The sequence below is a fragment of the Pseudochaenichthys georgianus genome, chromosome 14 (assembly GCF_902827115.2).
Source record: "Pseudochaenichthys georgianus chromosome 14, fPseGeo1.2, whole genome shotgun sequence".
In the NCBI taxonomy this organism is placed as follows: domain Eukaryota; kingdom Metazoa; phylum Chordata; class Actinopteri; order Perciformes; family Channichthyidae; genus Pseudochaenichthys; species Pseudochaenichthys georgianus.
The window spans coordinates 5,433,920-5,448,121 of NC_047516.1; the positions used below are offsets into that span (position 1 = coordinate 5,433,920).

The 14,202-nt window shown below is 39.0% G+C and overlaps 1 protein-coding gene across 2 annotated transcripts; it reads right to left on the reverse strand.

The window, feature by feature from the left end:
- Positions 1 to 315: 315 nt before the first annotated feature.
- Positions 316 to 9,772, reverse strand: lrrc32 (leucine rich repeat containing 32). 2 transcript variants are annotated; one of them, XM_034099259.1, is made up of 3 exons: positions 9,541 to 9,772; positions 6,142 to 6,235; positions 316 to 3,822 (listed from the first exon to the last, which is right to left on the reverse strand). In XM_034099259.1, exons 2-3 carry the CDS (start codon positions 6,229 to 6,231, stop codon positions 1,990 to 1,992), a joined length of 1,923 nt encoding a protein of 640 aa, XP_033955150.1. In that variant the 5' UTR covers positions 6,232 to 6,235; positions 9,541 to 9,772; the 3' UTR covers positions 316 to 1,989. The 2 variants fall into 2 exon arrangements, with proteins under 2 accessions (XP_033955150.1, XP_033955149.1); XM_034099258.1 differs by having other exon boundaries at positions 9,536 to 9,772.
- Positions 9,773 to 14,202: the final 4,430 nt, after the last annotated feature.

The following is a 14,202-nucleotide window of genomic DNA, read 5'->3' on the forward strand; positions in this document are numbered from 1 at the left end:
AAGCCCCTCCCCTTCAGACCGACCCAACTATCCATTCACCACCACCAGCGTCTGGACCCCGGGGGGTTTCATCGGATCGGTTCTCCCCTCCCGAATGATACTCCCGCACAACGGGGCCTTATCGCCAAAACTCCATTACATTCATTTGTGTATTCCTGGCAATAAATATGTGTTCTTACATCAAAACCGTCTCTCCTGATTGAACTATACTATGACTTTTTACTTGATATTTCCAACAAACCATACTATGATTCTTTTTACACTTTAATCAATGTGTACAGGAAACCACAAAATAAAGAATATGTAAGCAGAAAAGAGGTTTAAATGTTTTTTATCACACATTGTTTCACACAAAGTAGAAAATGGCCTTCATGTGGTACAAAATATTGCTTACATTACATCACAGAATGAGACGAATAAACTCGACAAGCAAATTAAAATGTTATGAAATAGTGGATCCCAGTGTAGCCCACTACATACAGCGCTGGATTTCATCTTCATTTGTTATCTAAAAATATACATTATGTGTATTTATTACTTCAAAGTATCACAGTTATTTTAATTTCAGTGCTCAGCCATGTCAAATTAATAGATGTACTTCCACAGGCCTGGGATCAATACATAACATATGTTTTAAATGTCCAGCTTGGTGTCAAATAACAACATATTTCTTAGTGTTAAAAGTCACAAAATACACAAATAAGAAGAACATTTAAAGTGCAAACTACACAAAGGGTGAAGGGACGGCTTGGATTGCTTTATACAACCTCTTTGTGACACACTATATACTTCATTAAATCATACTTCCTTGTACGTGAAAATAGTGTTTTGTTTCACAACCTGTTGTAGTGTTTGTGTTTCTTCATTTTTAGCTTACAGACAAAATCCCCTCTCAGATACACTTCTTCTAAATCAATAAGAAAGCAAATCATTCCTATTGCTTTAGCATTTCATGGTACGGTGAACAGTGTTGAAGTGTAGTGTGTAAATCCTTTTTTTCACATTCAATAAACTTAAGCTAGATAGAACGTGGCTTGATAAGCAAACTGGGAATTTCAAAGTTGCAGTTCCTCAAATGAACATCAGATCAAGGAATGCTAGCTGTTTAAAAGTCCTTTAAAAGTCCAAGATTTCCTGGAGTCTTCATTTCAGAAATATCTCTTCTGGTGCAATACGACTTTATTTCGTAAAAAAACATGTACGGTAGAAACACAGATCATTCTTTCATCGCCTGTTAGTTCTGCAACGAATCACACTTGTAAAGTTTGTCAATTAAAAGAGATCATTTTGTAAGTTAAGAAAGTTGCGTTGTTGTTGTTGTCTTAGTTTGCTTAGTTTACATAGCTTGCCATGTAGCTTAGCTATGTATCAAAGTAACGCTATTTTACGTGATGTATTTTCAGGATGGTAACAAAACTCAGATATAGTAGCTCCGGCGGGTGAGAAAGGTGAAACATTTACGCACGTTTTTAGTTATTACTACGGGTGACCGTACATTTGAGCTAACTTAGCTATGTTCTAATAAAACATTTAACGTTATCTTTCGGTGAGATAGTAGGTTGCAACATTTATGCAACTTTTGTGTCTTTCTAGATACGTCTAATACCTAAAGTTAAATGACAAACTGAAACTTTCTTGACCTGTCAAATTATCTTTTCCAATAAGCGTGATTCCTGGACTCAAACAGGAGGCACAGATCTGTTTTCTCTGGCTTTTAGCGTACATATATCTTTCCGAAATAATGGTGGTCCAATGTAAGGGGCGGGTCTTCCCCTCTCTATAATGTCACAAGATGTCTTGATTGACAGGTGTCTCGTTCAGCGATCGTGTGTCCTGTCTCAAATCCTTCACTTTCGTGGCAAAGACGGTGGTGATGAACCCAAATCAAGTCTTTAAATTGTCCCTTCAGAAGACTTTGGGCAGATACATTCAAGTGTTTCTACCGTCTCTTCATTACCACCAACAGAGTCCCAAACATATATTCCTTCATTAGGCGGTAAAGCGTCTGATGTGCTTTCTTTTCCTTGCCTGCCAATATCGAACCAACAACGCCATCGCGATCAACAGAACCAACACTATCACCACTACAGCGATAACGTAGTTCTGCACGCCCGATATGTGGCACATTTCGAGCGTCACCTTCTCGATGTTCACCGGTTCTGAATACTCCTCGTGAACGCAGGTGACCGTCTCGATGTCCGGTACGACCACGGCCGAACGCTGCACCATCTGCAGGAAGTCGAGGTTGCTGCAGCAGCTCAAAGGGTTGGAGCCCATGTAGAGAGTTTTTAGGGAATGTTCCAGAGCGAGCATGGAGCTGTACTTCAGCGTCACCAGGTTATTGTTCTGCAGGTTCAGCGACTCTATGGACGAGTCTTTGCTCCACACGGGTATATTCGTCAGCTGGTTTGTGGATAAGTCGATGTGTTTGAGACTCTTCAGCGACGACAAGTCTGTGTTTAAACTGGAAATGTTGTTTTCTTTTAAAAGGAGGTGGATTAGGGTATGCTCCAAACCAGAGAGGGAGTCTTTGTCCATTTCTAGCCCAGGATTTAGCGACAAATCCAGTAACTTCAAAGAGGTGTTGGCAAACGCGTTCGCAGGCAAAATCCTTAAATAGTTCTCAGACAAATTCAGGAATTGCAAGGTCGGTATGGAAGTAAAGGAGACACAATCCTGGGGTTCATTCTCCGAGGAACAGATTTCCAGATCATTCTGCTGCAGGTGAAGGTGTTTGATGCTGGGTAGTCTTTGAAATATTCCATGATCCAGGGTGGTGAGGTCATTTCCTTGCAAGAAGAGTTTTTCCAGCGACGGCAGAGTGTTTTCCCCAAACGTCAGGCTCTGCAGGGAGTTAAAACTGAGGTTGATGATCTTCACCGTCTGCAGGAGGCCTGGGTTGGTGATAGAGAACGAGTTGATGCAGTTATTGCTCACATTCAGCACCTCCAGAAATCTCATACAGTGAAAGAACGACTCGGGAATGCTTTTGAGTTGGTTGTAACTCATATCAAGGTATTTTAGATAATAGAAATAAACTTGTGTTCTCTTTTCAAGACCTCCTGTGACGTTGGCGCTCTGAAGATGGTTTCGTGAAACATCAATATGTTCAATCATGTTGGATCTGGGGAGAAGAGGGAAGTAGAGCATTTTGTTTTCACTCAAATCGAGATGCGTGAGTTTATAGAAGACCACCGATGTGGCACTGTGGAAGAACTCCACGCTGTTTTTGCTCAGATTGAGGACTTTCAAATTGCAAAGGTTAAAATCTGTGATGCACGTGATCGAGTTCTTGGACAAATCGAGTTCAGTCAAATTATTCAAGAGCTCAAACGCTCCGTCTTCAATCTCCAAGATGACGTTATTGTGGAGGCTGATTCTTCTAAGCGATGAGGATCCGCCGAAGGTGTTATGGGCTATTTTGGTGATGCTGTTGCCATTCAGAGAAAGGTCCATTAGCGACGGAGAATCGGCTAAAAAGTAGTCCGACATCCCCGTGTACAGCCCGTTGTTCGACAGATCGAGCGACTCCACAGCTGTGAGAGGCCCAATGTTGATTTTGGCATGCGCGAAAACATTCAAATGATTCCTGGACAGATCCAAGACTCTCAGATCCGTCATGTCTTTGAAGAGCCCCGGCTGGATGAAGTGGATCTTGTTGGCGCGGAGGTTCAGGTGGTGGAAACCGTTTTGATACGCCAGTGTTTCCTGCGAGAGATTCTGCACCTGGTTGAGGGAAAGATCCAGCATTCGAACGCCATGAGGAAGGTCGACCGGTGCACTTCTGAGGCTCAGATCGCTGCAGAACACATCCATCTGGACCTGAAACACAAACACACGTCTGATTATGTCGGCACGCTGCCAGATTAACCCTGACACAATACAGAGCAAATGTTTTAAGTGTGGAGGGGCGATTTGTGAGCATGTTCTTGGCAGCAGTACAGACCCTCTAAAGTTTACGATAGTGAGTCGTTCTGAAGGGAAGAATAACTTTTTACAATTGCAATGGATAGGTAATGACTTCTTCTTCAAACAGAAGAGTGTTTTAGTCCAAAGTCGATACGTCACACCTCCATTACTCAGTTATTCGGCATCTTCTCCAGTTCCTCTTAATCCAGTCGAATATTTTAGTTATTAGATGTTGTTTATAATTGAAACCACATGGCCAGAGACCCATTCTGTCCTCCTCTCCGTTTTCTCTCCAAGTGCATTTAGCTTCTCGGAATATTTGTGGCATCCTGAAATAGGCATTCCTCTTTGCTAACGAGCCATAAACAGATTGATTTATTCACGAACTCCTGCAGGGCAAAACATCTTGTGTCTGTTGTCAAGAACTGAGGAACAAATCAAGGCTTTTTCAAAGAAAACATCTTCATTTTAAAGCATTGACTTTTCTCTGTGATTCTGGTGTTATCAGTGATACTAAAAACGAACTTATATTAAGCTTTTGAGTGTATACAGTCTGATATATGCATGTTTGAAAGTACATGTACTCAAGCACTGTACTAAATAAGATTTGTGAGGTGAAGTATACTCATACTGCACTACTTTTCAGAGGTACATGTACTTTTTATTCCATAGAATTTGCGTTTAGATGTCCTTTTATAATGTGTTCGTTTTGCACCTTGCGTTGATACTTTGAACGTTATATTATGGAGCACTTTTCTTTGTTTTGTTGTTGAAATGGTCATTTTGCCTTTAAGGAGCCAACTATAATGTGAAATAAAAGAAAAACTCCCATGTAAGGATATTAGTTGTTTGTGTATTTGTTATATTTTCCTTTTTTGTGACCTTTTTACGACATTATTAGAAAGCAATGCTACAGATAAGAGCTGGGGAATAGCGTGCTAACAAGGCTACAACTAAATATATTTTCACACAACCTGACGTCACTAAATCTCTTCTAGGAATGTGCTGGTCTTTCCTAGGAAAAAGAAAATCCTCCTGCACACAGGAAGTGATGCCTGTGACATTTCCTGTTTATTACATAACTAGAAGAAGAACTGTTGGCAGATTGCATAGGAAGCAAAAACTAAAACATAATTCCCCAGAAGCTCAGAGGAACAGAAGGTCTAATATACACATAACAACACTTTCACATAGCTTCCAGTGAAGCAAATTAACGTGTCTGGGTCTGAATACTGGAGCCTGGAGCTAAAACGAATAAACCCGATCTGTTCAGGTCAGAAACCTTCAAATAAATCGTCTGCCTGTCGGGATAATGTGAAAAAACCTGCTGACGAATTAGGTGCTTCATCTCAGTTTCTGTGGGCAACCCGAGGACATAAACTAAAAACAGATGAGGGCATTTAGTGTTTATTTATTTTACTGATATGTGAGGAATGTGCCTTCAGGAGGAGATGCAAGAAAACTGAGAACAATCTGGATTTGAATGTTTAGTTTCGGATAAGTTTGTACGAGGAGATCTTTGGATAAGTATAAACCCCAGAAATCTCAATTTGTGCCAAAAGCTGGAATATGTGATCTGTTCTGGTTTTGTAAGAAATGTCTTTTGATTGTTTTTGAAAGAGTTCCTCTGAGGTTGATGTGTTGGTTTTATTCCAAACAATAAGATATAACCAAATGTCATAAGGTTTGATATCAAATAAGACATTTCGACAGTTAAGTGGCATATTATTTTTTTCAACGTTATCTTAATTGGTTTGTTAACATAGCAACAAAAACTCTATTTTAAAACAACACGTCATAGTTTGCATTATAATGGCTAAAAAACTGAGATTTTCCTCATTTTTATGTTAAAATTACGATAAAAGGAATACATACACATAAGAAAAGTCACAAAAGCAAACAAAGAACACATCACAACATACAGTCATTCACAACCAGGCATGAAACAACAACAAATAAATAAAAGTTTTCCTCTGAATGCCAAAAAGTTTAATTAAAATTAGAAATGTCTTACATTTTGTCCGAAAAACGTGCAAGTAATCTGCGAACGCCATACCTTTGGACCTCTAAATGTGAGTGTTAGTGTGTCTGTTAAACCTTAGTAAACAGACCTGTGTGTGTGTGTGTGTGTGTGTGTGTGTGTGTGTGTGTGTGTGTGTGTGTGTGTGTGTGTGTGTGTGTGTGTGTGTGTGTGTGTGTGTATATAAATGTGTGTGTGAGGGTTTTACTTACAACTTGGCATGCTGGCAGTTGGCGAGGAGGCCGTTCGGACGCCGCCACGCAGCTGACCATCAGCGGGAGGAGCAGCTGGAGACAGGCCATGGTACTGCAGGACACACACGATACACACATGTTAACACACACACACACACTCTGGCTGCAGGTGATATGGCTCCAGAGAGGGCAGGAAGAGGGAAGTAGCCCAACCTACACGTGTGACCTATGACAGTGCTATTTATGATACAAACGGGGCTTTTTGTTGTGCACCGCGTTGAGCTGCAGAACTGGTGGAACAGAGAACCTGTGACGTAGACAAAGACCTTTCCCCGTCACTTCTGAGTAAATGCAGTCGATAACTGCACTGTAACGGTGAGAGAGGAGACACTTCAACCCAAAGAAATACCCCTTATCAAGCTTTAGAAATTGATGTCTAATGCTGGATGTTCACAAAAACACTACTTTTAGAATTTGGAGCGGTTTAAAAGTTATCTTTTTCTCAAGCGGAGAAATGTTTAAAAGAAAGAAATTAAGTTTCCCAAGACTGGCAACTATGGAGGTACTCGGATAATTTACTGAAGTTAAAGTAGTATCTATAGTACCACAGATTAGAAATACTCTATAGCAAGTAAAAGTCCTGTGTTCGAAAAGTACAAAGTAATATCGTGAAAATGTTCTTACAATTTAAGTAATAATAGTGATTACGCAATACAGCTCTTTAAAACTGTTGTTTTGTTTTAGATAAGATAATCCTTTATTGATAACAAAATATTCTATTCATTTGGTTAATAAGGAAATATAAGAGTTGTAATTTGTTAACGCGGATATGTTAAGTTGAATACTTTGTGTACTACTAGTTTAGTAGATTAGTAGTATTTGAATCATAAAAACACATCATGGTAAATGTGAAGTGACATTACATTGCAGTGAAAAATATAATATTTCCATCTTAGAAGAAGAAGTGGCAGAAACAGTACTTTAATACTTCATATTTAAACTTGAGTACTATCGATGTACTTTCCCCCCTGCTTATTGTTAGAAACATCAGACATTGTGTTTTACGTCTCGGTGAGTCATCTTTCACGAGACTCGGGTTCTGTGTCTCATTATTTTCTGCGGAAACTAACTCAAATATTTCCTTGAACAAAACAAAACAACATGTGTACTGCAGCGGAGACAATGTGTGAGTAATTACAGAAACAGAAAGGGTTAATCCCCGGGTGAGTCTGTTGCTCTAAGAACTCACCTATTGTTGTATAGTCAAGTATATTTAAGGTACTTTATGTATATTACTTGATCTTTACTTGAGTATTTACATTAAGGTCACCTATCATGCTATTTTAAGGCATATATTATGGGTCTCAGATATATAAAAATATATAAAAACACGTCTATGATGTGTTTCTCAAAGTACAGACAGATCATGCATTTTAGAAATCTCTCATATCCCTCTATTCCAGCTGTTAGAGAAACGCGGATTTTGGGTCCTTAGCTTGAAAAAAAAAAAAGAGGAGGCGGAGCTAATGCCTGATCAGAATTCTACCGGAGATAAAGTTAAAGTCTGCTGTGATAAAACGCCATCCTGTTCTAAACCACATCAAGGATTATTTCTGAAACAGAATAATAATAATAATACATTACATTTATAAAGCACTTTTCCCGGTGCTCAAAGCGCTTACAAGCAAGTAAAACAACAAAAGTAGAAAGTGCTAAACTAGGAGGAATAAGGGCAAGGGGTTAGTGGATTAGGAGTTGAAGGCAAGAGTGAAAAGTATGGAGCTCAAGTGCTTTCTCTCTCTCACGTTTATCACAAGGTGAGTTCCTTTCTTTATTTCCTGCTTTCTAAACACATGTGCTCTCCAGTACAGGTTAGCTCTGAGTGTTAGCGAGGCTTGCTAATGTAAACAAAGACCAGATTACGTCCAAAACACGTCAGGCATTGTTTCTGATAGCAACTCTCTGTGGATCCACCATCTGAAATTACGAAATATCGGCAGCAAATCTGTATCCGCTCGTTGTCCCCCCGTTTTTAAAAGATGTTGGTACGGAGGAAAATAGAGAAGGTTTTATTTTCCGACGCTGCGTGAGTTCCCCGACGCACCGGGGACACATAGTTATGTATAAAAGACATCACAAAGTGCATTTTGCATGATAGGTCCCCTTTAAAGCCACTTGTTGGATCACAATGACAAACTACACGAGGAAAATGCTTTTGGTATTTTTGTTTACACAACTGGTTAAATTGAGTGTTAAAAGTGACAGAAGTTACGTTTCATTCATGTAAGATATTTCCTAAACTCTCATTTAACGGCACAGAGTTACTGCTGAAACCCTGCCAGAGCACATTCATAAAGATTCTCATCACATTGCTCTCATGTGACGTTTGTTAAGGTGTGTAGCTGCACAAAAAAAAAAACACTCTTTCTTACATTTTAAAAGCATTTTTTGGCAATTAAGTAAAAAACATGAGATTTTATTTTGAAATTCCATTTGTTTTTATGTAAAATCTTCTGCAAACAAGTAACAGATTCTGTACTTTTACCTCATTTGAGATTGACTCCGGGATTTAGGTGTTAGATTCAAGTCAAAAGTACTTTTTTCTCCAAGTCTTCCAACAAGTAAAACATGCAGCAGCAGCAGCAGCAGCAGCTACAACAACAACAACAACAACAACAACAACAATTCTTCTAAATAATCATTTTTTTGGGGTTGAATATGACCTCACTTTGAGCTGATGTGATCACTACACTGGCAACCGGTGGTGGAAGAAGTACTTTACTTATTTAAAAGAAAACCGAGCTTTTACTTTGAAATTCTTGAACATGAAATCGACTGTAACAAGTAACAAGACTTTTGCTTTGTTTTTAGTTTGAATGCAGGATTGAAGTTTAGTTTCACATTGCTGTAATAGTTTTTTTTGTGTATAAACTGTACTTTTTTTACCATATTTGTTAGCCATGCGTACATTAACTTAACTTTATATACAAAAAATAGTTCAAAACGTTCAAGTTTAAAACATTTGTTAGAGAAATAATCAAATGCCATAAGCTACACAACTCGGACGAAGTAGATATTACAGTTTTCAAGCAATTGTCTAGAGTCTACACATTTTTTAGAGAAACCATCCCAACACTAATGTGCAGTGGAAGAAGTAAAGAAACAGAGCTTTTATTTTGAAATCTCATGTGTTTTTACTGTAAAATCTGATGCAAACTACTAGCTGATCAGCCCAATGTACGTTACCTTAGTTTGGAGATTGATGCAGTATGTATGAGTAGTTTTAAAATGCTAAATTCATGTATTTTAAGTTTAAAAAATACACCTTACACTATTATTTTGAAGCCATGCACACATCTGCTCCCTCAGGCCTCCAACATGCTTTAAGTGTTTTTATAGAGTTGAACGTTACCTCACTTTCAGATGATCTCTAGTCTTCACAGAGCCTCCTGACCATGTTGATCTCACATCCTCCGCACACACACACACACACTCACACACTCACTGTCTGATCGAATGTGACCAAGTGAAACACCGCAAGCCTCACACACACCCACACTCACACACCGACCCTCCTCTCAGCTGACTGTGTTCACCGCCGTCCAGCCATCACATCCTGTGAGAATATCCTGCATCCCCCCTCCCAACGCTGTGGGGAAATGCCTTATAAGGGGGTGGGGGAGTTCAGTTTTATGCGCCAACTTCAAGAAGACAAATCCCCTCCTCCTCCTCTTGCAAAAAAAAAATACCCTCAATCAATCCTAAGAGAGGCTGGGATGTTCTCACACACACTAAAGTGTATCTGGAATTTGGGGCATTTTAAACGGCAGGCCATGTTGTCTTTTTGCATAGCAACCTTTTATGGGTAATTGTTTCAAATAAGAGAGTGATTTTCCCAAAAATGGCAACTAGCAGTTTTGGGAGAAGCACTTCACTTAAGTAGAAGTTTGAATACTTGCTATCAATCTTTAGAAATACGTTTCACATGTGTCAAACTCGAGGTCCGGGGGCCAAATCCGGCCCTTGGTGGATTTAATTTCGGCCCGCAGGATAATTTCTAATTCCTATTAGATCTGGCCCGCCGGTATATTGCACGCACACCTTCACTCCATCCTGAGGGTCTCCTCCGCTCAGAGCCTGAGCCCAAACATCGATGACCTTGCTCCCTGATGAGATGCCAAGTGTCTGAGCTAGCATCACAGCAGCACACTGAGTTCAATGGATGTTTCCTTCTGCACTTTCTCTCTCACGACAACAGGGCATGTTTGGTTTTCTCTTTGAGGGGATAGTTTTGTTGAAGCTGTTGTTGGCCTGTGGAGAAATGTACTCATAAGAAATGACTCTGGAAAAGCTGCAGATAGAGCCATAAGAAATTAATGCAACTGATTATTTAATGTTGTTTTTATAGGCAATCATTTAAGCTTTGTTAGTTCCAGGTTTAATATGTGCAATGAGTTCATTTCAATACGTTTTGCAGTAAACATTGAACCAGTCCGGCCCTCGACTGGTACCCATTTCTTAATGTTGGCCAACTGTGTATTTGAGTTTGACCCCCCTGCGTTAGATGTTCTCACACAGCATGGAATTTGGGGCATTTAAACATTTTGCATAATACTAAGGTGACCTTTCATGGATACATGTTTTAAAAAAGAGAGATTTTCCCAAAACTGGCAACTACAGTGTTGGGAAAAGTACGTAGATCCTTGACTTATGTAAAAGTAGAAACATCCCCTATGAACTTTTAGAAATACCTTGACTGTTCTCCCACAACAAAGTCTATTTGGAATTTGGGGCATTTTTTTAAACGGCAGTCCATGTTATCTTTTTGCATAGCAACCTTTTATGGGTAATTGTTTAAAATAAGAGATTGATTTTCCCAAAACTGGCAACTAGCAGTGGTGTATTTATATCCTTGACTTATGTTCAAGTATAATTATCCTTTGTCATTCTTGAGATTAGCTGAGATGCTCTCACACACCAAAGTCTATCTGGAATTTGGGGCATTTTAAACGTTCCCTACGTTACCTTTTATGGAGAATTGTTTGAAAAAAGGGGGTAACGTTTCCATACAAGCAACTGGCCGAAGAGACGGAGGAATTTAGATCCTTGACTTCATTTTGCTCGTATTTCTCCATTTTACGTTAAGTTAAATTCCTTGTGTGAAAACAAAAAAACGGATTCTGCCTAAAACATGATCTGTGCTTTCTTCAAAATCATTTGGACAGTTATTTATAGGAGACATTTTGACTCACTTTGCCAGCATGTTGGAGACATTCATAGTTAATCTTAGTAAATATAATTGTAAGTGTAAACCGCTGTTTGCTCATCGTAATTACAGCCTTGTTTGTTTACTGTAAGATGAACCACATGACGAACCAGACTGAACTCCCCCTGTCGTAAAAAGGACATTATCACACCCACTCTTATACATGCATAAGTTACAGCTGTTGACATGTTGCTATACAGTAAAGGCTCTTTTCACACTGTCTTACAATACTATTATCCTGTTTATATCACCATTTAATACATGTTTTACAATTTGTTAACAACTAGAAGTGGGAGAAGTACTTCACTTAAATAAAAACACTGAGCTTTTATGAAACATTTCCTGTTATTGTAATGGACTCTGCAAACCAGTAACTGATTTAGAAGACTGTACTTTAGTAATCTAGCCATCTAGATGTATTTAAAGGGGACCTATCATGCAAAATGCACTTTTCTATGTCTTTTATACATAACTATGTGTCCCCAGTGCGTCGGGGAACTCACGCAGCGTCAGAAAATAAAACCCTCTCTCTTTTCCTCCGTACCCAAATCTCTAAAAACGGGGGAACAACGGAGCTGATCCAGATTTGCGTCCGATATGACGTAACATCTGAAATGTGGACCCACGGCCCAATCAGAAAAGTTGCTATCAGAAACAATGCCCGACTGTTTTGGACGTAATATGGTCTGTGTTTACATTAGCATCGCTAACACTCAGAGCTAACCTGTACTGGAGAGCATGTGTGTGAAGAAGCAGGAAGTAGAAAGGAACTCACCTTGTGGTAAGAGAGAAAGCCTTTGAGCTCCAGACTGTTTCAGAGAGAATCCTTGATGATCCATGATATGGCGTTTCATCACGGCAGCATTTAGTTTAGACGGTAGCTGCCGGGTCCCGCATGAGCTCAGACCCCTCCTTTTTTTGTCATTTTTTCTTTTTTAAAGCTTTATACCCAAATCAGCACTTTTGAAACAGGAAGTGAAATAGAGGGATATGAGGCATGGCTAGAATGGGTGATACGATACGATATACTTTATTGTCTCCGTAAGGACATTTGTTTAGGACTCCATCTTGCAGTCCGCATACATGTACATATACAAACATAGTTTGGTATGTTGAGCAAAACACTTCATAGACATGTTTTTTATATATCTGAGACCTATATGCTGTCGCCTAAACATAGCATGATAGGTGACCTTTAAACAAGAGTATAATCAGCTAAATGTACTTCAATAATAAAATGGTAAAGTACTCAGTTTGCAGAAGGGACTACTTAAACTGCCCTAAATTCCCAATGGAGTTTGTTGAGAACATAATAATAATATATATATATAAAGATTACAACAAATATGAGAAATATAAATAAACAATTAAATTGGAAGTATTGTATAGAAAAAGTCAGAGGAATGGCCAAAGCTTTCTTGACGGAGTATTTTACATATTGTATTATATTTGGATGGTATTATAAACCACAGAGATCAGAGGTTTTACTTTAAAAAGGTCAAATATTTAGTATCTTTTCTAATTTCAATGTTATTTGTCTTAACTTATCTTACTTATATTGTTACTAGTCTTTTGTACGGAGCCCTGGAGGGTTCATAGAGAGAAACATTAATAAAACGAGGCCACGTTTTATTAATTCGTGCGCACGATATACTTTCTCGTTCGCACGAGAAAGTTACTGGTGCGCCAAGTAGGAAGTGGAGCGCACAGGAGACAACCGTTTCATTGCAGACTGTTATGTTTATGTGGGGAAATGACAGTGCTACATTATTGGAGATATATTTAAAACTCGGACTTCATTTTAGGAACATTTTGGCCAGAGGTGTAGAGCTATTTGTTTAAGCACCGGATTCGCAAAACTGGAGAGTCTGTGAACCAGTCTGCCTTGATCTATGAATTCATGTCCGTGACTCTCACAGTATCTGCTATGTGCACGCAGAGAGCTGTGTCTTTTACGTAGCGCCTTCACTGTGTTTAGCTTCATTAGAACATCTGAATAGAGATCGAAGCTGCTACGTTTTAGCCACACACACACACACACACACAATTATTCCCCCTATTACTCGTTTTAGATGTCCAGTCACCAGGGCGCATGATGTGTAAATAACCCAATTTGTGTTCTGTGAAACTGAAAAGGATATGACATTACTTTCGTTGCAGTTGTATATAAATGTAATTTAGGTTAACTTCCTGTTTTATTTAGATGCTTTTATTTTGAAGGTGAGTTTATGCTGTTGACAGGAAGTTGTTGCTATGGAAACGTGAAATTATACATGATGCATGAACAGTAATTTACACACATCTGGCTAACTCCATATGTGTATTCCCAAGTGAAAGAAGTTCGTTTAATCTTAATCTCGATGTAGGCTAGTGCTAAATGCTGTCTGAGTGCACCGGAACGAACGCCACTGTCATATCTTCTGAAAACAAATGCCCACACACACACACAAACATACACACACAAGCCCTGGCGACCGGACATCTTCTTCATAAAACGAATAATAATATGGCGAAATAATCGGGCATTTCGATGTGTCTAACCATAAGAAAGATCTCGTGGGAACGAGAAAGTATATCGTGCGCACGAGTTAATAAAACATGGCCTCGTTTTATTTATTTTTCTCTCTGAACCCTCCCGGGCTCCGTACTTTTGGGTTGCATTGTACACTTTTTTAAAACGCTCATAAAACAGCTTTTTCTGCCAGTTTAGAGTGGGAAATACTTTAAATACCTAAAAGAAATTGGTGTTTCAACGAAAAAACGTTGTTGTAGCTGTCAAATAATGATTCCTAAAAGCTACACTATTTTTGAAA

Bases quoted from the DNA above. Each gene is read 5' to 3' on its own strand.
- lrrc32 (XM_034099259.1), bottom strand. From the start codon at position 6,231: ATGGCCTGTCTCCAGCTGCTCCTCCCGCTGATGGTCAGCTGCGTGGCG. The intron at 3,823-6,141 runs GTAAGTAAAACC...TTTGTGTTTCAG, and splicing joins AACTGCCAGCATGCCAAGTT to GTCCAGATGGATGTGTTCTG.